This window comes from Lichenostomus cassidix, chromosome 1Aa, assembly GCF_008360975.1.
Source record: "Lichenostomus cassidix isolate B80296 chromosome 1Aa, HeHo_3.0, whole genome shotgun sequence".
NCBI classification, from domain to species: domain Eukaryota; kingdom Metazoa; phylum Chordata; class Aves; order Passeriformes; family Meliphagidae; genus Lichenostomus; species Lichenostomus cassidix.
This window is the reverse complement of record NC_139480.1, coordinates 25864360-25888931: the sequence shown is the minus strand read 5'-3', so window position 1 is coordinate 25888931 and position 24572 is coordinate 25864360. Positions and strand designations below refer to the sequence as shown.

Genomic DNA, 24572 nt, shown 5'->3' with positions numbered 1-24572 from the left:
ATTCCAGTGTTTATTTCACTTTTAGCATCATGGGGCATAATAAAACTGACAAAATCTACAGCCTTGGAAATAAAAACACATAACTGTAGTACAAAAGGTGGCACATAAAAGTGTAGTAACATTTTCCTTATAGCAGCATGAATGTCTACCATGAAATGAACTAGCAGTGTGTCTGCCTACTAGTAATGAACTCGGAGTTAAGGAACATGCTCAGTAAAAAAGTTAACCTGATATTATCAATAGCTAGCTGGCAGAAGTTAAAAAATTTGTAGAAGAGAAGATTGTGACTCGTGTTACCTACCCCTCAAATTGGGAATCAAGTCAGGCTGTGCAAGTGAGCAACAGCCACCTGGTTACCAGCAACCCTTCAGTGCAACCAGGTGGCTGTTGTCTGCTTATTCATCCATTTTGGCATCACAGTAGAAATGTGCAGCACACAGCATGTGCTGCAAAATTCAGACTGAAAATGCAGATGATGTCTGATGTTGATACAAGCCCTGAGCTCTTTGTATAAAGGATACATATGCTTGGTACAACTAATCGGGATTCTTAAAGGGGTTTTCTAATGCACCCATTTTACCAGAGCAGATAAACACATAAGTATTAAAATAGCCGTTTGGAAATGTAATAATCTCATCAGTAGAAAATACATAAGCTGGCCTGTGGCACAAAATGCAAGGTTGATTTATGAGATTCACCTTTATATAAAGTTTAAATAATTATGCAGTAAGATGCAACCGTTTCTCCTGCCTCCCCTCCCACGGCTACAGAGTACAATAGCTTACAGGGTAATTGGGTGTGAAGATTTTGCAGACAGCACTCATCGTGCAGGTGAGTGAGCACACAGCATAAAAAGCAGTCCAAGAGAAAAATGAAATTACTTTAGGTTAGTATTTCAACATTTTGCAATAGTCATATTGAACTATAATATCATTCCCATCCTAGGGGTACAGAGGAACCAATTTGAACAGTGGCTTTTTGTTACTAACTTGAATACCCTTTGGAAGCCGAATCACAGAAAACCAGGAAATGAATTTAAGTAAGAATAAGCATCTTTTTTGTGACTATATTATATTTACACAAAAGAAGACAATTTTTCTAGTGGACTACATTTTCTGGTTCATCCAAAGGAAGCACCCTATGGAGAAATTGCAACTGTATCTCTTCAGCAAGAGTAAGATTTCAGTGACAGCAGCCCTGGTAAGCAAGGCAAAGCTGAAGAGCAATACCTGAAAAGGGTTACTAAACGTATAAATGCTTACTTAAGGGATATCTCTTAATTGTTTAGAAAAGATGGGATCGTTATTCAAATAGGGGGAACGCTGTTTAGCTGCTTGTTTTCAGTAAAAGATGCTCCACAGTGATTTTTAGCTCATATATTGGGGGGAAATGCTTCAGTTATGAAATAGCCTACTAGGCTCAAAAATAAAAATAAACAACAAATAGACGGAGAGGAGGGTTGCAGCTTGAAATATTTGACTGCTAATATCCAGCATGCCATTCCAGGGAGTCCCAGAGTGGTTTTTAAGCCTCTTGCCCATCCTCATAAAGAAAGGGGGGTGGCAGGACTAATCAATATCTTGCAACCCAGCTGTGACCTGTCAAATAAAGAAATCAAGGAAAAAAAAATCTCATCGAAGATCTCTGTAATTTAGCATTCGGAAGACGGCAACATCTGGGCTCAACTCCAGATGGGACGGAGCGGCCCCGCGCTCTCGGCTCGCCACAGCGCTGCTACACACACACACACACACACACACACACAAAGGAGGGCTCCGCGCTCCTCCCGCTTCTCCCCAGTACGAACAACTCCGCGTTCAAACGCGACGTAAACACACGGAGAGCTGCCTACTACGCCGGCAGCTCTGTACAACAGTTTGGCTACAGCCGTGTCACCCGGGGCTATTGTCCGGGACCAGCGGCCGGCGCTCACCGGGTGTTGGCGTAGGCGGTGCCAAGAAAAATAAAATCACCGCTAGCCTCTCCGCTCACTCCGCAAGCCAAACCCGCGGGCTTTGGAGCCCTGCACCGGGCAGAGGGGAACAAACAGGCGAGGCGGCGGGGCTCCCACAAGCGACACTTTGTCTGGTTACCAGCGAAGCGGCGACAAAACCCCCGACGCGCGAACAATGCCCGCGGCCCCGCTCCCGCTCCTTCCCGGGCCGCCGCCGGACACCTTCTCCCACAGGGTCGCCGCTCCCAGCGATTTGTTTTTAGGCTGCTTTGTTCCCCGCGAAACGCCAGCCTTTTCACCCAGCGCCTGCGGGGAAAAGCGAGCGCCCGCCTCGGAGACGGAGGACCGGCCCCTGCCCCATCCCCTGGCAGCGGGGGGAGACGCCGGAGCCGCGGCTCGGGCAGCGGCCGCCCTTTGTTGTGCCCCGGGGACGGGGCCGCTCCCCCGCGCCCTGACGGGACCTCGGCCCCCCACGGCTGCGCTCACACACGCAGGGCGCTGCCTTCGCTCCCGGGGGAAGCGGCAGCAGCGCCCCGCGGGGCGAGCCCGCTCTGCCCGGGATGCGCTCCCCGCCGGCAGCGCCGCTCCTCGCCCCGCGCTGCCCCGCTCGCCTTCTTTTTCACTCACCCACGCCGTACTTCTCGTGCTCCGTGGGTATCCACATGCTCGCGGCGTGCGAGCACCCGTTCCCCCGCCAGCCCCTCCGCCGGGAGCGGCGGTGGCCGGCAAGCGCGTCCGGCTGCCAAGGGCTCCCGCCGCGCTCAGCCGCGGCTGCCCGGCCCCGGCGGCGAGAGCATTGTTCGGGCGGACTGACTGAGGCGCGCTCGCTGCTAGCTACTTATATTCCCCGTCCCGCTGCACGCCGGGGAACGTAGTGCCTCGATGCGGCCGCGCCCCTCGTCGCCCGCGGCCGAGGGAGAGACTACGAGCCCCGTCTGGCCCCGCGCTCCCCGCCGGGGCGGAGCGGGGCGGAGCGCGGCTCCCGAGGGCCGCCCAGCGCCGGGGCGGGCGGAGCGGCGGTGGCGGAATGGCTGCGTCCCGCGGGGCTGAGGGGCTGCCGGCGCGGGGAGGTGAGTGTGCTGCGGGAGGGGGGATCTCGCACTGCGCTCCCAGCTCCGCTCCGCCATCCCGGCTCGGACGGCGGGACGGGGCTGGCGCAGCCATGCCTGGGGTGCGGAGTGACGGACACGTGTGGGGCGGCCGGGAGAGCCAGGGCCCGGCGCGGTGGGGATCGCCTGTCGCCCGGCGGAGCGGGGTTCCGTGGGCTGCCTGTACACGCCTCCCGTGTGTCGTTCTGGCCCTGCTGATGCCAGTCCTCCCGCGTTTGGCACACGGAACTGTGGGGACAGGGGGAGTTTCGAATAGCGAGTCGAGATGGAGTTGGTGCCGGCAGCGTGCCAGAGCGGTGGGACGTGGAGCTGATGGTCCAGGGAGCATTTTGGCTTCTCACATAAATCCTTTGTCAACACACACATCCACAGAGAGAATGAAAGCAGGCGGTACACAGCGAGGAGCACAAATGGTCTGTGGGGAATCACTGCAGGGATAAGCCAGGTTCCGTAAGCGTCTAGAACAGCAGGATTTGTGTGCTTGCTGAGAAGGCTGTGTGTCTGAGTCCTTCTAGAAGGAGCTTAGCTAGAACTCAAGCACAGGTAAACTGCAAGAAATCCTCAGGCTGAACTTTTAAGAGAAACTTGGGTGTTGTGGGGCAGGAGCAAGAGTTGGGTTGTACCTTCTGGTCCTGTGGAAAGGCCCAGACAGAAAAAATGGGGGAAACCAGTGATAATGATGCTGTTTTGCAGGCCTTACCAGGTACAAATTGTCTCTAAGATGAGTATGTCTGGTTTTAGGAAAGTGGTCTCCAATCAAATCATGATTCTGAAGTGGTATCTGGAGATTTTATGGATTTATTTGCTTTGATCTGAATGAAAAAGATAGTTTAATGTTTTGACATTTAAGAGAATAAAGTAACTTTCGGTTCAGGTTGGCTTTTAACTTCTGCTGTCAAGTCACTAATAGTGTGAAGGACACAATGAAAGGAAGTCATTCGCAAGCAGGCAGTTTCAAACCTAGAGTTAGAGCACGTTTATTCTGTGTTTGAGCCTTTGATAGTGAGTGCTCTTTTAAGTGACATTTATGTTGTTTCTCTAGTATGTTCCTTTATTCTGTTCATAAAATTAATATCAGTTTATACTAGTAGTTAAAGCAGTAGTCCTGCTTTATTTCTGGGTTGCAGTATGTCGGCATGAACCTCTTATATGAAAAGCCAGACCCTTTTAGAGCATTTCCACACTGGTGTAATTGCACCCGGAAGCAAAGCAGTGCTGTTTTAACTGTTGGAAAGAGCATGTGCCTGTGTCTGTGTAACTCTTTGGTGTACACAAAGGTCTGTGAACTCCTAAAGATGATGAGGTTACCCTGAAGTTTTCCCAGGTAACTCTTGTAAAGACATTGGCGCCAGTCCAAAGATAAAAAGGTTTATTCCATGGAAATTCAGAGGCCTATGCTGTTTTCCTTTCGCAGAGCATAAACACTCATTGAAAGGACTTCCTCTGTCTTTACTCCCAAACTCACTTTGCATTCCCTGGCAGATCATTTGGAGTCTCTAGGTAATGAAATATGTAAAAATCACTATTGAAAATCAAAATAATAGGTGTCAGGCTACAGACTGCCATGTACATCCTGGCACTTCCTATCTCCGTGAGACAAGTCTGCCAACATGCTGGCTGGGCGTCATAAAATTCTGCCCCAGCCTAGTAACTGCTATCTCTCATGTTAACCATGACTGACTAGCGCATGAACAGTCTTCCCTTGGACAAAGACAAGAGTGCCCAATAGCTCAAATAGCCTTTTCAAAATTATTTGTTTAGAACACAGTCACTTAGGGTCAGTAGATCTTAAGAATATAAATCACATTGTCTATGGGCAAAGAAATACCACTCCCTAATATTTATTGTTTGTCTGCCTCTGAACAATATCCTTACTCATTCAGAGGTTTCATTTCTGCAAAACTATTCTCTTTAGCAATATCTTGTACTTGCATGTGCACCTGAGAAGGTGTGTCACTTACTTGGAGGCAGCATATAGGAAAATTAAATAACATATTACCTCCTGGTTTGCTGATTCCTATTTACAGGAAAACCTGTGCTTTATGTTCTAATCCAGGACAGTATTGCTTTCTAGTCAGCAGCCTTCACCAAGTGGGTTTTAATAAACATATTACTGTCCAAAGTACAGTTTGTTCAGTCTGCATTAATTATGCTACATATCAACACTTCTTAAAGCATCTGTCAGTGGATTTTAAAATGAGTATTTTTTCTGGAAGTGTGTCTTTCATTGTTTCATCAGCAGTCTGACAGTTACAGTTTCCTACTCCAGGTCTTTTTGTGCACAAGTACTTTTGAATACATGCTGCTGGGGTGTATCATGCCAGAGCACAGCATGCCTTCCATGTCTCTCTTGTGTCCCATTTTTAACAACATTCGGTTTACTGGGGAAAACTAAAGTTTGAGTGAGTTAAAGGTACTCACACAAGTATGTGTGAGTAGTTCCTTTAATGGCGTTAGTTTCATAGTGACAAAGACAACTTACTGTCTCTGTTTTTACTGCTCATTAATATTTGTTTGTGTGTAATCTACCACTTTCCTTGTTATTTGTTGTTTCTTTTATACTGAATAGTCAATAACCAAATACGTAGTGAACTAGATGCCTTCCCATCCCCTGCTTTTATACTACCCCTCCTATTCAGATCAGACTGAGTGCTTCACCACCACCCTCTCCAAAATATCCACAGCATGCACGGTTGTGAATGGGGAGCTGCTGGCTGCTCATGTCGGTGGGTGAAAACTCCAGCATGGTGACAGAGCAGCCATTGCCCCAAGCACACAGCTGCCACTTCTTGTCTCTTCATTCACAAGAGTTCCTCGCACCTTAGCCAGATGAGCAACCCATGCATGTCCGCCTGTTTGTTTCATGGGTTTAGAGGTTGATATCCTGCTCACTAGCCTTCCTTAAAAACCCCACCAGCTCCAAATGATCACACACGTGGTTACATCCTCAGTTGTTTCCCCACAGGGCACTTTCAAGTATCCAGAATATCACCTGTCATCTGTTTCTCAGGTTAAATCTTTGTGTGCAGTAGAAGATTTCAATACCCGAGGTTTCCATCATACTACCGATTTTGATGAGAGAGAAGAGATTCCTTTTACTAGTAGGCATTATAAGCTCTGTAAGGGATCTTGGTTTGATGCAGATTAATCACTGTGAACTGAACAATTAGCAATTACACCTGGAGGACAGGTTCACTAATTAACTCTGGAAGTGCAACACAATTTATTTTAATATGACTACAAGAATGAATCTCCTAAAGCAGTATTATTTTTAAAATGTTTTAAGAGCCTTTTTTGTGATTTTTAATTAAAAATGCAATCTCAAAGTAATTTTACACTTTTACCTGATAAGCAAATAGATCTTTTGGAGGACTGGAAAATACTAAATTATTCTTGGTAAAATCACCTTTTATATGCTTCCCTGTTTGAAAATTAAAAAGGCAAAATCCTTTCATGTAATTATTGCTATAATATTTCAGCGGTTTTAGCCTTCACAGCACATTTCTTAAATAACTGCCGATGGGAGAATATACAAGTGAAACTAAGTATTTCATTAAACAAGTTTTAATGACTTAATAAAATAAGTGGTGAATTGTATTGGTTGGTAATAGAGATCTGAAATGCCTGTCATTCCTGCCATAATGTCACAAATAATTGTGTTGCAAATGTGCAGTGTATTTTATCTGAAGACAAGGGGGTATCCCCACACCTCAGCATGAATGCATAACTTTTGTTAGCACACGGCATAGAATATATTGTGTTTCCCAAAAGTACCTAATAAAGACTTGCTCTTTGGTTTTCTCTGAATTCAGAAAACTTTCATAGCTTAAAAGCAAAGATAGATGGCCTTTATCTTTGTATTTCGTTTTAGTAGTCTAAACCAATTCTTGCCTGCTCACTAGCAAGTAAAGGCTTTGATACATGAACAAACTACCAAGTATCAGCTCCTCTGTACTCTAAGCAGAGCTCATTTGGAGTTGAGCTGCTTCAGACTGCCTGGTGAGCACGTACACAGCTTAAACATGATAAGTTGTTTGTGTGTTAAAGCCTTCAAGTTCTTTGAAATCTCTGCTCAGTTTTTCTGTTACCTGCAGTGGAGCAAGAGTGAGTGGTGTTTAATCAGTCCTCACACTGATGAAGACCTTTAAACTGCTTTTGTGTTGGCAAATACCTGATTCTTACTCAAAAAGCTTTCTCATCACTTGAACGAATAATAGATGTGGACATGCTTTATTTAGATGTAGAGGTATAGGCTAGGGAGGTACTTCAATGTTTTGAATGTTCTGAGTGTAACATAGATGCTAGGATAATTTGTTACGCTGATTGAAATACCTTTTTCACTGCTTTGTTTTTACTGGGAAGTTCTGGTTTTCTGGAAGAGCACCAAAGCTGTAGATTCTTGTAACCAATGATGACTGCCACACCCAGGGTGTGGGTGTGCCTGTCATATAAACAGGTGATCGAGTTCACCCTTTGAGACTTTAGCCAGCTTTCTTCATCAAGGGATGTAGGGTTTAAACTAGCAGATGATTGTATTTATGAACTATAGGAAAGGCGGAAAAAAACCTTAAATATTATGAAATTACAAGCATTATGTATGTTAACTTCAGTATAGGTTAAATTTGTCTGTCGGCACAGCCTTCATAACCTTTCCCAGCCCTATGTGCTTCCTTCCACCATTTCCTGTCTTGAAACCTCTGCTAGAACTCCTCATCTTTTTGTGACCATTTGCATCCTAAAACTGCAGTTGTTCCCAGCCTCCCTCTGAGGTTTTTGCTTCACATTCTCATCCACAAACTCCCAGCAGGCTGAAACCAGGAGAAAAGCCTGAAAGCATTTGAATGTCTTTCTGTGGGCTTTTTAAAGTAGCTTTAAATATTGCATCAATAAAAGCCTCACACAGTGGAAGGGAAATGGCATTGACGAAGCAGGAGAAAAAAATTGTGGTAAGTTTTGTACAACTTTAAAGCAGGTCTGTGCCTGTGAAGAGCTGGGCACATCATTCTGACCAGTGTCTCACTAAAGTCAGGGAAATGTATTTGTGAAAGTGTGGGTTCTTTGCAGAATTGCTGTCTACACTCAATCAGTACTTAATTACAGTCACCTTAATGGAAAATGACTGGTATTCAATGACCCGGTAATTGTTGAATTAAATAATGTATTAGTCAGTACCACTAAAACCACATAACCAGACTGAAATTGTGCTGTGGCATCCCTGCCCATGGTTGGGGGTGGGTTTTAACTAGGTGCTCTTTTCGGTCCCTTCCAACCCAAACCATTTTATGATTCTTTGATTCCACTTAGTTTGCAATATGATGTGCACATTTTTGAAAGATGCCAACCTGCTCCACAGTAGGGTTAGGCAACTGGGGGCATGCAAGCAGTTTTCCTCAATAAGAATATGCCAGCTAGTAAAGAGTAAAAATGTAGTTTGTGTGGCTATTTATGCAAGACATGTTTTGGATGTTTTGCATAAGCACTTTCATGTTACGGAGTTTTTCTGCCCCTCTTGGTAGGGTGGTAGAGTTTTGCCCCATAGTATAAACAATAACACTTATTTTGCTGTACAGATGTGGAATGCTCAAGTTACTTCATACTTAAAGAGTACTTGTATTTGATCGCTTCATTATGGTATGGAATCAGGAGTGCTCAACTGGAGTCTCTATTGATTTTTCAAAACATCTTAGATGTTAGGACAGTCAAATGTCTGCCAACAAAATATGAAATGAATAAAAAGGGCACTGCATTTGACTTGAGTTTTTTCTAAGATCATAAAGGATTTTAGATCATCAGTATACAGCAGTACTGAATACTTTTCATGTTAACTTTTAATGTTTCGATAGGAAATGGTATAGCTGCAGTTATTCGATCGTTGATCTCAAGACCTGGTTTTCCAGCAGGTATTTCCATGATCACTGCTTGTTTACCATTTTATCCTAATATTTTGCTATAGTAGACCTTTAAGTTAGAAATTGTAGTAGGTGTTTTGTCAGTGGCTTCAGTGGTCTACAGACACCTGTCTGTTCTTTGTAATACATTTCAAGTGTGTTTCTTGAAACATTACTTTTGATTTTTTTTTTGCCTCATGTTTTCACTGGACCATGTCTTCCAAATGGGTGGTTTTGGGTTTGTTTTCTTTTACTTTTGTGTGTTTTTCTCTGATTTTTATGACTCGCAGACAGTGACCAGTGTGAAATGGCCCAGCTGTTTCTGTTTGATTCTTCTCATTGAGATGTCATCCTCCCATTTGTCTTCGGTGACTCTCTGCCTATGGAGTAGCTACTTGCTCTGTGTAGTTGTAGCAGGTTAAACACCTTCTCTTTACCCCTCTGGTATTGAAGCTTCATAACTTTATATGCCATCTGTTTCAGACTCATGAGTTTTTGTGGTATGTTATGGCTCTCTATGTATGTTACCTGAACAAATAATAAGGCACAGTAGATAAAGGTGCCTCAGTCCCTGCAACTGTATGGCACGGTTTGGCATTTCTGCTTAGGATTACGTGAAGTCAGTGTTCCCACACTAAAGAGCCTCTTGGTTTAAACCCACGCATTTTGGTTAAGGGTTGGAAGGCATTTTGTGTGCATCTGGACTCCAGACAAATGCAGTTCACACGCTGCAAAACTGATCTCTAAACCCAGCCAGTGCACAAAGCAGCTGGAGAGTGATCAGGGGCTGCAAGACTCCTGTGTGGGTCAGAGCTGTGCTGAGATGCGGGAGGAGGGACAGGGCTGGTGGGCAGCATAGGGAGGCTTGGCACAGCACTCTCCCATCCAGAACCTCTGCCAAAGTTCATGGCACGTGCCCCAGCTCAGGCCTGTCAGTCCCATGGTGGAAGTGCACAGGGCTCACAATATAAAACCAGGAATGGTTATGAAACAAATGTGTGCAGTTCGAAGTGATACTGCTGTCAGAGGAGCATTTTGCTAGCATTTATCTTGAGCAGTGTGCCAGCACTGAATTTTATTATGACTCCATAATGCATGAATAAATGAGATAGAGCTTTTTCACTGAAGACTGGTATGTAACAGAAAACATCCTGCTGGAGGTTTTAATTTGATTTCATCTTACATGGGATGAAAACATGCAGTCTGTGTTGTTACTGTACTAATTTAATGTTTAGGAGTCTGAGTGTATTTATACAGTTAGCAAAATGTTGCCTAAAAAAATTAACAACTTATAACAGTAATTCTAACATTCTAATTCTTTTTCTTGAGGAAATTAATTTCAATTATTGCATCATCCATGTCCATGAGCTACATTAGCAGTATCAGTTAGTAAGCATATATCATACTTAAGAAGTCAAGATCTATGTCCTATGTTTAATGAATGTGTGGAGGATGAAAAATAAGGCCAGGATCACAAAAATATTTATTTCAAATTCTGGTACAAAGTCAGAATACACTTATGGAAATTTTATATAGCTTGCTGTGAAATATCCCTAGAATCTCTAAGACGTAAGTATTTGAGCTCTGACTTAAAAATACTTTGCTCTGAAAATAATTTTCAAAAATTTATGTGTAAAGAGTATAAGTAGTGGATTATTTGAAGTACAGTCAAAGCTTTGTTTTCCTGAATCCTGATATCAGTTAGGCTGAACTATGTTGATTCACATCACTGCACACTATAATGAACTTTTCTTTTGAGCCACTGTTTTTTCCAGTTTGAATACCAGTATATGGAGGTTTGATTCTAAATGTAGAAACAACTTATTTTGCTACTCTCCATCTGGAAATGCTCCAGTTCACTCAGAAAGCAGCAACAGACCACAGAGATTCTAACATCACAGGACCTCTTCCTCATACTGATTCTTCATTAAGTACAAAATTCACTTAAACAATTCAGCCTTGAAGGCTTTCTATATGTCAGGAAGCTCAGTCAGAATATCTGAGAAAGATTTCAGCCTGTTCTGTCCGTATGAAAGTCACATACACAAGGACGCCAGAAATGAGACCTCTCAAGATACACTTTGAGGTTGGTTCTAATTTATATGAGTCTGAAAAAAATTAAAGTGACATTTAAAATAGAAGTTTCACACTATTTGTAGTTGTTTTTCTCAAGTAGCTGCCTTTTTCCTAATGACGTGGGGGTGTCTAACAGGAACTGCTAAAGCAGGCTTTATGTTTTTAAGGCAAATCACACAGCCTTTCCTTTAGTTACAGAGTGTAAAGCAATTGTTTCAAAAGACCAGGAGGCAATTCTTTTAACATCAAAAGGATAAACGTGCTTGGAAATTGAATCCTGTTAGAGGAAAAGAACAGGTGACAAGAAAAGGAAAATCCCAGTGATAAAGCATTATTGATCACTACTAAATGATCATGATAAAAAGTAGAGAGTAAACTAATTAACCTACCTTACATAGCAATGCTGGCATAAAAGTTATTCGGCTCAGTACAAAAAAAAAAAGTTATTCGGCTTGTTAAAGGCACTGTAAAGATAAATTACAGCAATGAATTATCACTGTTCATACTGACCACATTGTTAAGATGCCACCTTTCTGGAAGAGCTAAGGTCACAGACACAGTGAATGTGAAATAAGACATGCCTATTTCCAGCTTACTGCTCTTTGTAGAGGGTTAAGCAGAACACTGGCTGTGGTAACATACACAAATACTACATTTGCATATACATTTTTTTCACTTGTGATACCTTCCAATATGCATTTTTAAAGTTTTAAAATGATGGTCCAGATCACCTTGGCAAAAAATTGTACCTTTTTTTTTTTTAGGAGTTTTCATGTGAAAATAGCAGAAATTCAATCTTTACACTTTATATTTAAACAGCATTTTTTATGCCTTATTGTGGTGTCTTTGGTATGCCTTTGTACTAAATAGCAAGTTAAACAGAAAAAAGCTGCCAATTTTTATTAAATAGATTTGGGTGATAAAAAAGAAGAACCTGGATTGTCACTTTTGTTCTTCCATTTCAAATTCTTCTGTTGGGTATTTTCTTCCTCTTCTTTGTAACTAAACATTCTTAATTTCAGCCTACATAATTACTTTGTTAATCTTTCCAGATAATAGGGTAGGATTTAATCATTGCTTCTAATCCCTTACTTTAGTACATAATATGGATCTCAGCTCTCCATGTCTACCAAATCATGTGACCAACCTAAACAAGGAAAGGTAAACAGAAATTTTAGCAACAGAAATAAGGAATCAGAGAAGCTCTGAAAAGTATAACAAAATTATTCAGTACACAATTCCCAAGAAGATAAATATTGTTTCATATTTGTGCCCAAAATATGAAACCCTGAATTTAGTTGCACTAATGTCTGTGTCATTTACCCAGGAATGAGGCATTATATGGCTCTGAGCTTGCAATAGAACCTGCTGTAGTGCATTAAATATTTATAAATTGCATATTAACATCAGCACTTAAATATTGTTATGAATACTTATTAGGGTCACTTTCATTAGTGTGTGTGTGGGCATGTGTGTCCCTCTGTGTGAGAACAGTGGGTTTGCTCTGGTCTTTACTGATGTGGGGGTTTGTTTGGGCTCAAGCAGAAAGACGACAAGCAGTGGCATGTATCTGCTGCTGAACTGGGCAATAATGTAGTCTATAATTTAAACATGATCTTATTGGCAAGCACATTGGTTTTGTTTTATTAAAATTCCAGCACTTCACATTTTTATTAATCACTTTCCCAGTCCTATTCAGTTGTGTTCTGATGCCTGTGCTGCGGTACCCATAGCAACACTTGTTAATGCTAATGAAACTGCAACATCCTAAGCTCCCCGACAGAGCAGCCCTGTTAAATATGGCTATTAAGCACAGTTGTATTTCTGTTAGTTCCAGCTCCCAGCAGACACCTGCTCTATAGAAACTCTGTCCTGAGTTATTAGGATTCGGTAACTTACAGCTTTTCTTAAAGCTGTCATTTGACTAGAATAAAATTCTCATATTCCTAGACAGCAAATGCTACAGAATATGTACGGTTTCTGTGAAACTGACACGCTTTAGCTGTAAGATTAAGTATTCTTTTGAAGTGCTCATTTGCATTCAATGAAAAAATAGGCATGGTTGAGACTGATTGATCTTGGGGGAAGCTACAGGATGTGGTGTCTCCTAGAGCACATGGACATTTTAACTAAATATCGTTCATAGTGTGTTAACAAGCAGAAGTAATAGCTAAATAATTCCTCATGAACTCAGACTTAATTCAACTTAATAGAAGTACTTGAGGGCTTTAATATATCAAGGTAGGAGATGATTATGTACATTGATTCTTCTTTCACTAAGAAACATATTTGCATATAGTATTGGTGAGGACGATGACAGGGTGTTTTATTTTCATTATTCTGAGTTTTGGCTTTGAATACTGTTTATTTGGCAAGTCATTAGTCATCCATCTTTTATACTCTGGAAAACAAAGGAAAAATCCTGTAATCAGTATGAAATTGCTTCCAAGAATATGACCACAAATTAGGGAATACTGCTGTGCCAACAAATAGATGCTGCAGTGCCAAGGCTGCAAAATGGGGAAGCTGTCATGTGTGTATTTTGAGTGTTAAGCTGGTCTTCTCTGTGCTCTTTCATTAGCTCAAAAAAAAAATTCCAAGACAAAGCTTTGAAACAACTCGTTTCCTAAAGAATTTTAAATGCAGCACTGTTTTGTGCAGAATTACCTGTAGGAATCCAGGTTGGTTCCCCAAGGGACTCTGTGTGGGGGTTTGGTCATTTTGATAACTAAATGGTTTTGCTGTGTAATCAATGTGAACTTGGGGGAGGATGCTCAGCCTTTTTGTTTTCCGTTCGGCATCTGTTGTGGTGTTAGTGAGGAGTGCCAGGTTTGCTAGGTGTCTTTTGTTTCCCTGTCATTCTTTCTCCTCTTTGTTCTTTGCATGTCTAAAAACCTGTCTTTTGCTTATTGTGTGGACTCCTGTATTCACCTGTATGTCTTTGTTGTGTTCATTTTTGCGTTAGAATCATTTCGAGTTCTTGTACTAATCTCCTCATAATATTAACCAGCTGTATTAAGAGATGATAAACCAGATTTGTTGGTAATTAATTGATTCATTCAACTATTGGATTTAATTAGAAAGACACTTAACATTCCAGCAGATGTTTTTATTTTGTTTCATTATTCTTGTGTTACCAACAGTGGGCTTATAAATATATACTCTTCATGTCTATATTTTCATCATAAAGTCTTCAGCCTAAGGCCTTGTTGCTGTGCTATAGACTACAAAAAATTACAGAAAACCTGTAAATATGTCTAAAGCAAATTTGTATTAATTCCTTTTTCATCACTTCCGTTCTCAGACTTTGCAAAGTCTTGAATTTTCAAAGTATTCTTCCTTTAATAATAAATGGATTAATCTGTTTTAAGTAAGATTTCTTCTTCCCTAGTTAAAAACCCTTGTCTCTGGACTTACCTCCTTTCCCACTGGTCTTGAGCCTCTCATTCCTTTTTATCTAGTGGCAAAGCTTCAAAAAGAAGGATGTGAGTGGCCCTCTGCTCAGCGTTCCCTGCAGATGAGTTTAGGGAGTTCCTCATCTTGCTGGTTGCCTGCTGGAAGGTCTGCTGCTCCCTGAGCACTCGAGGCACAGCTGCAGGGTGCACCTCAGAGCCAAGCCGCCTGAGTGAAGAGTTCTAACAGTGAACTTACTTCATTTATCTGAGCCCCACTACCTCCACTTTCTTGTTAGAGAATGTAATTTATGCAGCAGTGTTCAGTTTGTCCCTAGAGCTAGTCAGAATACTTAGTTCAGATGTGCAACCAAGTAGAATTGAGCACAAGTAGAATTGAGCACACTGCATTTAGTGCGTTACGTGTGTCTATGCTGACAAGAGTGGATTTTGTGAAGACAGTACTGGGTGTCCTTGTTAGGAAGTAGCGATAAAATCATAGTGGTTTATTTTCCTTTGTGTGTACAGCCTTTGAAGAAACCTGGCACACTGTGGCATGCTTGTGGTAAAATTGTATGAGACAGCTTAGACTGTAAAGCTGAGAAGAAAGGAGGAAGCTGAGAGGAAGGTTCACCTTACTGTTTCACCTTACTGCTTCTCACTGTGCACTCCTTGGCTTGCACTTGCCCTTGTGGACTCTTGTGTGAGCATTTTCAACATTCTTGAGCAAAAAGCAGGGAATGGATGGCTCTTTCTGGTGAAGAGCTGAATTAACTCATCAAAGGATTTGGCAAGCCTAGGAGCCAGCACAAGCGGAACGGCCGTGGTAGATGGTTAGGAGTGGTTGGATAAGGAGGAGAAAGACAGGATAATGAGACATCTCTGTGCTACTTGGTGGCAGCAAGCTGTTACACTGGCTAAACTTTCTCTGAGGACTTTGCCTTTCAAAACTCCCATTCAAATGCTGAATCTTTCCTTCCTTTCTGATAATATCTTTTGTATTGGCCATAAAATTGCATGACATATTGCTTTGTGATAATTGCATGTGTGATTGTGCAGGTGGAGAACATTGCCTGTTCTGTACTCTGTGTTATAAGTGTGTGGGTGTAACGTTTACTTAATTGTGCAAATGAACATTGGGTTTGGGTTGAGAATAATTGTATTTGAAAGTAAAAATGTTTCAGTAAGGAAAATTAATCCATTTTCATCTTGTTGCTTCACTAGCTGTGAAGATTAACTAACCTATGTTATAACAATTCGTAAAATAAAATAAAACCGTATAATTTCTATAACAGGAAGCCTTTTTTGTTTTTTTAATTTGTTTTTTTTTCTTCACTGTTGTGATGATGTATACAGTCCCTGTGCAGGGATCAGAAATTCATTGGACTGGATATCCTGTAGGTGCTTGTAACAAAATCCAGTGCTTATTCTACATTTGAAACTAAATTGTTTTCTATACCATCTCATTGTCAAATATCTTCAAAGTACTCATTTTATTTCCCCATTAAGAACTTGCATACTTCTTAGTCTTTGTTTTCAAAGAACATATTCCTCTGTTCTCTTCTTTCTGCTAATAATATTTTTTAGCTCTGAATTAGCTGTTAAAGATCGTAGTTTTATCTGTCCTGTTAAAGGTTGAACAACATGATGTCAGCTGCCAGTTCTGTGACTGAGAGAGGGATTTTTCTTAGTTCCTGAGTTCAGACTGCTTTCTGTGAAGCCTCTGGGATATCTGTTTGCATAATAGTCATGCTGTTTTTCTATTAGACAGAGGAGAAAAACTCGGTGGAAACAACATGATTCATCCAAAACTTAATGGATGGGTTTTATAGGACTGTCTTCTCTTAGGGAGTCTCATGAATCCTGTGCTGTTCATCACAGACACAAATAGGAAGGGTGATAAATTTTGCTGTTAATAAACATTTTTCCTTTCCATTTGGTAAGCTGAAGGGCCAACTGAAACGTTGCAGGAAATCTCATGTTATTTGAGCAAACTGTACCAAAAAAGTGCTATTCAGTGTTAACAAATGCAGAGTAATGCACAGGAGTAAAGACACAAAGAATATGACCACTGTCTTGTACATTAACACCTGATTCACAACTTATGAGACTTTGAATTATTGACGATAATTCAGTGGTTAATTCAATGATCCTAAAAGCAAGCAAAACACCAGAAATAAAAAGGAAATAGAGGGGAGATAGCAAAAACTGTGCTGATTCAGAAATGTATTTTCTTCCACTCTTGGACATTTTCAAGCTACTGCTTACCACAACACACAATGAAGGGTAGAGTAGAACTAGCCAGGATGAACCAGGACATCAAGGAATTAAGGACCATTAGGAAAACATGCTGCAAGGTTTTGTAGGTGTTGAAAGACCAACGATTTCAAATAGTGCAGAAATAAATCAATGGAGAAAAAAAAAAGCTGCTTAACTGAGGTGCTCATATAGCTTTTGACTTAAACTCTCCACCCTCAGACTTCTGGAAGACTACTCTATTTGTGTGATCGCTATTTGTTTGCCCTGCTTTTATAGCATTCCTAGGTAATTGCTTCTCGCCCTTGTCAGCCAGGGCACATGCACTAGAGGGGTGTTTAATCTGTCCCTGTGAAGTCGTTCTTGTTGCAGTAGATTCAAAGAGGTAAGCTTGCTACTTTGCCTGCATTTTCAAGTGTCTCTGCCTATGGGAGTCTTGGAGTCTGAGAATGGAAATGAGTGTTTTTATTTCCCTGTTAGCCCTGAGCTGTGCTTTAGTTAACAGCTTTTATTCAGTACCTGTGGCTACTTTGCTCCAAATATAGAAACAAAATTAGCTGCTTTTGGGGAGATTTCAATAGTATGCTTAGATTTATTTGTACTGTTTTGAGATTTATGCTACGTTAGTCCAATAAGTGCTACGGTAAAGGCTGTGCATCTTTGTTCAGCTCTGTGTATTTATGCTCTTGTTAGGTGTTTTTTGTAGCAGATGAGTACAGAGATATTTTCATAGATTCTTTTTTGCCTCATCCCCTCTTTTAAGTGCCTTCAAAAGAAATTGCATAAGCTTCTGCAGTTGCCACACCGCTCCAGTAGTCTAAAGCTGTTCTCTAATACTAGTATTAACTACTCTGTTTGGGCAGCAAAAAAAATCTTCGCGTCAGTTTGTTCCTTTCAGCAGCTCATGACTACAGCTAAAGAGTTAACAGTTCTGTTTTCCCAGCCCAAGTGGTTGCTATTCACCAGTACTCTTGCTAAATAACAGTATCGGCTCCTTGTCTAAGTTGAGTACCCATTCCTGCCCTACACACCTATCTGTTGAAAGTTGATTTCTTGAGGCTGATAGGCACTTATTTATTTGGGTTTCTAAATGTCTAAATAGGTCATTGCAAGAGGCCTATACAAAAAATGAACAAAAAGCAATGTCACTGCTTACTGGGCACAGTTGTACTGGCTGACAGAGTGTCTCCTTAATTCACTTGGCATCAGCAATTGCAAAAGAAATTGAGTTCTACTTTTCTCAGTACACATATTTTAATGCTTCTTCAGGCAACAGAACTGACTGTAAGAATGGACAAACCTAGACTCTTGGAGGTACCATCAATTTTGCTTGGGAGATTTGACCCTTTCATGAGGATTGCTCTAGTACATAGCGTAGCCACTGCTGTTCTTAAAATAGGACAAAATGGAACAATTTCTGCAATGCCAGTTAATTAAAGAAATTTCTGAGGGAAGTGAATGGGCTGAAGTGCAGATACAATTTGAGAAGAAAAGTATTAGATTGTGCACAGCAGTTGCATTGCTCCAGGTAATACCATGCTCTGTGTGCTGCCATCTTTCCACAGTCCTTAGTTCTATTGGATAAATTTAATTCAGTGTAACCCACTCATCAGTCTTCAGTCAAGTCACTGCTTTTCCAGGAAGTTCTATTTATCCAAAGTCCTGAGTAGAAGCCCCAGCAGTTGTACAGGACATATATATCCGTCCAGGAGCAGCACAGAACTGATAAAACTGTGTTCCATCTGGTTTTGTTCCATCCTCTCCCACCTGTGGATTCCAGTAGCTGTGCTGTGTTCCTGTGCTTGGCTCCTCTGAAGCACTGCAGGTCTCCACAGGGCAGACACTGCTGGACAGCATGTGCAGTGGAGGAGAGCCTCACTCCCCTCTCCATGCCTGTTGTCTGCCTGAACACAGATTTGTCACAGAACTCATAGGAGCTTCCCAGGTCTGTCTCTGAACATACTCTCCTAAGAAAAAAAGCTGAATTACTGTGATTTTTAAATTATTTTTCAGATTTTCCATGTGAGCAAGTTACCAGATTGTCAGATTTAGTGTACTTGCCAATGTATAACATATCTATGTAATTTTTGTAGGGTGAAAGTTGACATTTCTTCTTCTATCTGGTAAATATTAATTAAGGTTCCTTTAACCATGCATATTTTTAAATTGCTCTGTGACAAAATAACAGACTTGAGAGAAGGCCTTTTTCTTAATTCTTCAGATATCTTCAGAAACTGAAGCCCAGGAGGTTCCCTCTGAATATCAGGAAATGGTTTTGCACTGTGGATGTCTGAGCACTGGCACAGGTTGCTGGGCAGGTTGTGGAGTCAAAGCTATGTGGATATGGTCCCAGGCAACCAGCTCTAGGTGGTCCTGCTTGAGAGTCCTCCTTGACCAGATGACCTCCAGAGGTCCCTTCCAATCTCATCCATTCTCTGATCCTGTGAAATTTCATTTTTCTACAGAGGTGTTCATGTCACTGCAGGAATCCAGAGCCACTGAGTTTATTCTCCTGCTGCACAAGCTAACTTTATAGTACAAGAGTCAAAGAGACCCATGTTTTCAGTTTTCAACCTCAAGAGTGCAGGAACATGGGGAGCTTTTTTCTGTTAACTTCTACTCCTCTTTTGCTATCCAAAATTGATGTACCTAAAAAATTGAAGATACATGTTAAAATTGGTATTTGCTTCCAAGACAAGGCCTTACCCAAGACTGAGGTATGATTAATTTGGAAAATTAACACCACAGTTCATTTCTGGACTGCTGGGATTTGGTTAGGCTAATGGGGCCAAAGGGTTGAACTCTCTTGATCACACAGTATTTTTTAATAAATTACACTAATTTATGCCAGTGGAAAGGCTTATGAATTCAGACCAGTGTTGTTTGAATGGGGAATACACACATATAACCTCAGGACAAGGTGCAGCAGGGACTCGCCTTTGTGTGCTGTCACTTGAGCAACCTGTGTCTGACTGGTACAGTATAGTACAAACACATGCCATTGACCTTTTTACATGGAGCATGGCTGCCCCTTCCTCAACATCTATGCAGTTAGAAAGTGTTTCAGTGGGCATAAGTTTCTGCGTGGCAGTAATCTTTATCAAGGATGGTCTTTGGTCATGGAAGGGTAAATTGTATGCTAATGGGGAAAAAAAAGGAAAGACAAATGCATACAGATTTTCAAGAGTCAGTCAGAAAATTATAGAAATATTCTGCAATAAATAAAAGCACAATTAAGAAAAGTAACATGCAAAACTGAGACTCCAACAGGTTTTACATGTGCTACCTAAAAGTACTTGAAGAGATGTACACTTATTTACTTCATCTAAATTAATTACTATTTTTACCTATTTCAGATACCGAGTGTATTTTGGAGCCTCTGTCTCTGCCAGAAAGTCCAGGTGGTGTTGATGCAGTAGAAAGTTCTCCCTATGTGCCTTGTATTTTCTGCAAAGAATGCTATGTCTTAGCAGAACAAAACCAGCTCCTGAAGCACATGATTATTGAACACAAGCTCGTTATAGCAGATGTGAAACTGGTTGCAGATTTTAGAAGGTAAGGGTTATAATTTGAGTATGTATGTGTGCAGATGTTATGGAAAGCTTTGGAAAAGTAGAGATCATCTTTTTAAAAAGACATTGTAGGATGATTTCTGTTGACTTGTCTTATGAGTAATTTGCTACTCAACTGTAAGGTTGTTCTCTTATTCCCTTCCCTCTCCTTAGTCCCTAGATGTTGCTGGGACTAGGGAGCTCAGTTTTAGAACACATGGCAATTCCTGTGTTTGACATTTTTTACATATCCCAGGGTCTTCTCAGGTCCTGTCACTAATCAACAAGTTGTGTGCAAACTAGAAAGCTGTTTTTTAGCAAAGCCCGTTACAGACAAACAGCTCTCCTAATCTGGGGTTTTATTTCTGTAGGGTAAGACTATTTCTACCCCTGTACAATGTCCTAAAGCTGAGTGTTGTACACAGAAACCGCTCAGTACAGGATCTCTCACATTCTGGGAGGATATCTGTGTTATTTTAAGGTTGATAATATTTCCCCATAGAAATCACATTTAATCCTTAACTATGCTTTTTGTATGATCTACATACAACTGTGACTCCTTCTACACGTTTGGGTCATGTTTGGCTTTCTCTCTTTTAACTTCCTCCAGTAGCTGTCATGTCCCCAGCTGGCTTATAACTTCATAGATGAGGTACTTGCTTGGTATTTTGCATTCATCCACAGTAATGTATGGCCAGGAGGAAGGCTAGACACTACCTGCCAGTCTGTAGCTAGTTCTGCTGTAGTGTTTAAGTGTTAGATGGGTAATTTTGCAACTAAAATGAGTTTTCTGGTAGGTTGTCTGTTATTAGTTACTCAGTCAAAGCCAAGACCTTGTGTCTATCAAGACTCACAAAAAAAATTTTAAAAAAGAAATAATACAGTATAATTTAGGGAAATAAATGTAAGCCATATAAATCCTCCTATGATGGATGAGCTTAACTTTGCTTAAAATTGAGAACTGATGGTAGTTTTTGTTAGTTTTTCTGCTGAAGGTGGGCAGAAGGAGAATGTACTGTTCTTGGGAGATAATACTAGGATCTTCAGGTAAATAAAGGGATTGGAGCTGCTTAGTCATGGACTGCCAGTTTAAGTGTGCTTGGGGGAATTATTTTGCATTAATACAAGTGTATTTTAAAATCACCTCTCCAAAAAGTGCTCGTTTAGATTCTTTTTGCTGGTAATGCAACTGGAAGGTAGCCAGATCTTATAGAAAGTGGCCCCAGGATGTGAAATGATGGAGTTGTTACTCTGAAGTATGCTTTCTGTGATTTGCTGTATTAGTAAAAAAGTCTAATACTATGCACAAAAAAGAGAGCATACTCTGATGTGTTGAACTGAGGTGTGGAAAATACAGGGATCAACCCTGAAACGATAGTATTCTTTTTATATTTAGCAATGAGTTACAGCCAGTCTTAGGAATACATTTCTTGACAGAACTGCAAGAAGTGGATAATCCAGAAGAGATCAATGCTAATGGAAAACTTTTTTGATTTTTCTTTAAACTTTGAAAAATAAAGATAAGTTGGCATAAACACGGGGGAAGAGATAAGGAACATAAGCTTCTGCTTCGTGACTCAACATGGTCACTCATTCAGTCTCTCTAGAAGTATGACAAGGCATTGGTTTTATTTGGTCATTGATTATTTGGGTTAAGTCTTATGATATGAAATCCCTTAACTGTAATTTCTGTGACACAGACAGTTATGGGCAGGTGAGTTTGTAGTAGTGTTCATTTCTCTCAGTGCAAGGGATAGGCACTTATTAAATGAGCTCTTGAAATCTCTTCATTTGCACATTTATGTCCTAAAAGCTCAAGGATGACTGAGTCTGGAAGAATTGCAGTTCTGTGTAGCAACTCATTCAATGTGCATTATACACAGTGGAGTAGGCAGGGGGACAGCAAAAGGCTCCCCTCTCACTTGCTGACATCTAATGATGCTGCTGAATGAGCCTCAGCCACACGTGCTGGCTTCACTGTGCTGAGCTGTCTGCTGCACCAGAGGTTAGTCCTCTCCATGTCAAGAGTTAGCAGAGAGAAAGTTGTGCTGATTCCTTGGCTGCTGCAGTTGGAGTCCTCATATATGGTAGCTAAGATGGTAAATAGAGGTGAAGGGAGCCACTATGGGATTTGATAGCTGTGGCAAATAAACTTACAGATTGAACAAATATTAAAAGCTGCAGCTATTTTAAAATGCCCTCATAATAATGGTATCTGATTTTTTAATTATTCTTTTCCTAATTTGAAGGCACATTATAAGAAACAATTATTGAGTAGTTAGCCTTTACCTTAGCAACTCTCCCATGATTTATATCATACATGAGTATAAATCTAAGCAAGCACTTTCAGATTATTTTTTATAGTAAAATTCTTTCCAGTAAAATAAATTTCTTTTATAGTAAAAATATTTTCGGATTATTTTTTATAGTAAAATTCTAAATATTTAGCACAAGAATTGCTTAGTCCCCTTCATCATATAAGTGAAGTGATGATTTCATGTTGGTTAGACAGTAGCTTCCTAGTTCAGTGGAAATCTAATCTTGGGTTCTGTTGATGCAGCTGTAATACCAACAAAGATAGTACAGAATATTTTTAAATAACTGTAGTTGATGGTTTAAACCTGCAAGATGTGTTTAGAGCTTTTCTTATTCTGTCTGCTATCTTACCCCCAGGTGTTCAGGGACTTCATTTTTCTGTCTTTCTAGTTTTCTGCCAAGCTACAGCTTTCAATGTAGCTCCACAGGAGACCTGCCAAAACCTCACTTTTGTCAAGTTGGTGTTTACTGAGTTTTAGCTTCCTGACTGCATCTTGCAGAACACAGAGCACAATATTTGGGGAATTTGAGAGTTCTCTGTAATATATCTTTTCAATAAAGATGCATCTGAGTGGCACTTCTGTCTGAAGATGTGAATAGGTCACAGTGTTTATGCAAAGCTTGGTGCAAATCTGCTTATTGAGTCCTTCACTTTGACAGCATGGTTAAACCCAGTTTAAGTGAAACTGAATTAATTTCATTAAATTGAAAACTACCGTGAAGAAAAAATGGACACAGGAGTTAAAAAAAGAAACAAAACCACTTCAGAATTTAGAGCATGAAAAAAACAGCAGCTGATCAATTGTTTATTAACAGTTTTTTGGTGTTTCCTTTTTCACTGATAGTCTCCCCCTTATTTTTAAAGCTACATCTTGCATTGGAAGAGGAGGTTTGCAGAACAGCCTATCACAGACTTTTGTAGTGTGATAAGAACAAATTCAAAAGCTCCATTAGGTAAGTATGCTGCTCGCTCACTCTCTGATAGGCAGATCATGTGGTAATTTCTGGCATGTACTGCTGCTTTGATCAGCCAAGTGTGTCTGACACTAGGTCAGAAAACCACAGAAGTAATGTTTAACTCTTAAGCACATATTTAAACTTACCTTTTCCAAGGATTACAATATGTGTTTCAGCACTGTGCTGAGTGAGGATGAGCTCAATACATCTTTAAATGCACTGTGAGCTGGGGCCCATTACAAATCAGGGCCTGAAAGCAGAGCTGCTCACATCGTGGCTGGGGGGATGTTGGTACCCACTGCATAAATAATTAGTGACAGTCCTTCCAAAATGATGAGAAACATTCCCAGTGAGCTGCCTTTTCTCACTTTACCCTGCCCACCACCTGCACTGATGCTGCTAATTCTTCTTGGACATCAGGGCCACAATGCCTCTTCCTTTCCCCTGCCACAGTGCTCACTGCCCCAGCGGTGTCAGGAGACATTATTCTCACAGAAACTGTACAATTCTGCAATTCTCTGGGCTCCAACACAGTCTGAAACCATAGTTCACTGGTTTTGCTGCATTGGTGTGGTGCCACATTCCATCTTAAGGACAGTGTTGACTGTGTGAAGGAAGTGTTTTTCTCGGAAATAGCTGGTGACTTACTTTGGCTTTCGTTTTCTAATAGAAAAATACAGTTGACCTAATGTTAGATAAGAACTTCAGGTCTTTTCTGCATCTTTAATTCTCAATGGAGACCTTAAAAGAGAGGAAACAGTGCATGTAACTGGTGTCAGAGATGGTTAGAAGGTGAAAACTGAGTACAAAGCAGATTAAAGTAATTTTTTTTATTATTCCAAATAATTTTTAGAAAAAGTAGCCCTGGAAAACAGGAAAATCACTCCAAAAATCATAATTCTTTTTGTCTTATATATGTACATTTTTGCTAATTGAATTTTAACACCAGTTTGAAAATTGCAAATCAAGCACCTGAATATCAGAATTTAAAAAATCAATCAAGAGCATTTTCTCTCTGCTCTGTCTCTCTCCTCCCACACTCTGTCTTTCTCTCTCCCTTCACTCCAGAAAAT

The 24572-nt window shown here is 40.8% G+C and overlaps 2 protein-coding genes across 5 annotated transcripts in view; one reads left to right on the top strand and one right to left on the bottom strand.

Moving 5' to 3' along the window:
* Window positions 1–2874, bottom strand: part of DOCK4 (dedicator of cytokinesis 4) — a 246548-nt gene extending 243674 nt beyond the window's left edge. For all 4 annotated transcript variants that reach the window (XM_085043039.1, XM_085043060.1, XM_085043049.1 and 1 more), the window contains exon 1: window positions 2582–2874. In XM_085043039.1, the coding sequence (XP_084899165.1) occupies window positions 2582–2618 (37 nt within the window). In that variant the 5' untranslated portion in view covers window positions 2619–2874. The remainder of the gene's footprint in view (window positions 1–2581) is intronic.
* A 27-nt stretch (window positions 2875–2901) lies between these two features.
* The window catches only part of ZNF277 (zinc finger protein 277), a 44032-nt gene continuing 22361 nt past the window's right edge, over window positions 2902–24572 (top strand). The window contains exons 1-3 of the mRNA XM_085043081.1: window positions 2902–3024; window positions 20032–20230; window positions 23408–23496. Of these exons, the coding sequence (XP_084899207.1) occupies window positions 2982–3024; window positions 20032–20230; window positions 23408–23496 (331 nt within the window). The 5' untranslated portion in view covers window positions 2902–2981. The remainder of the gene's footprint in view (window positions 3025–20031; window positions 20231–23407; window positions 23497–24572) is intronic.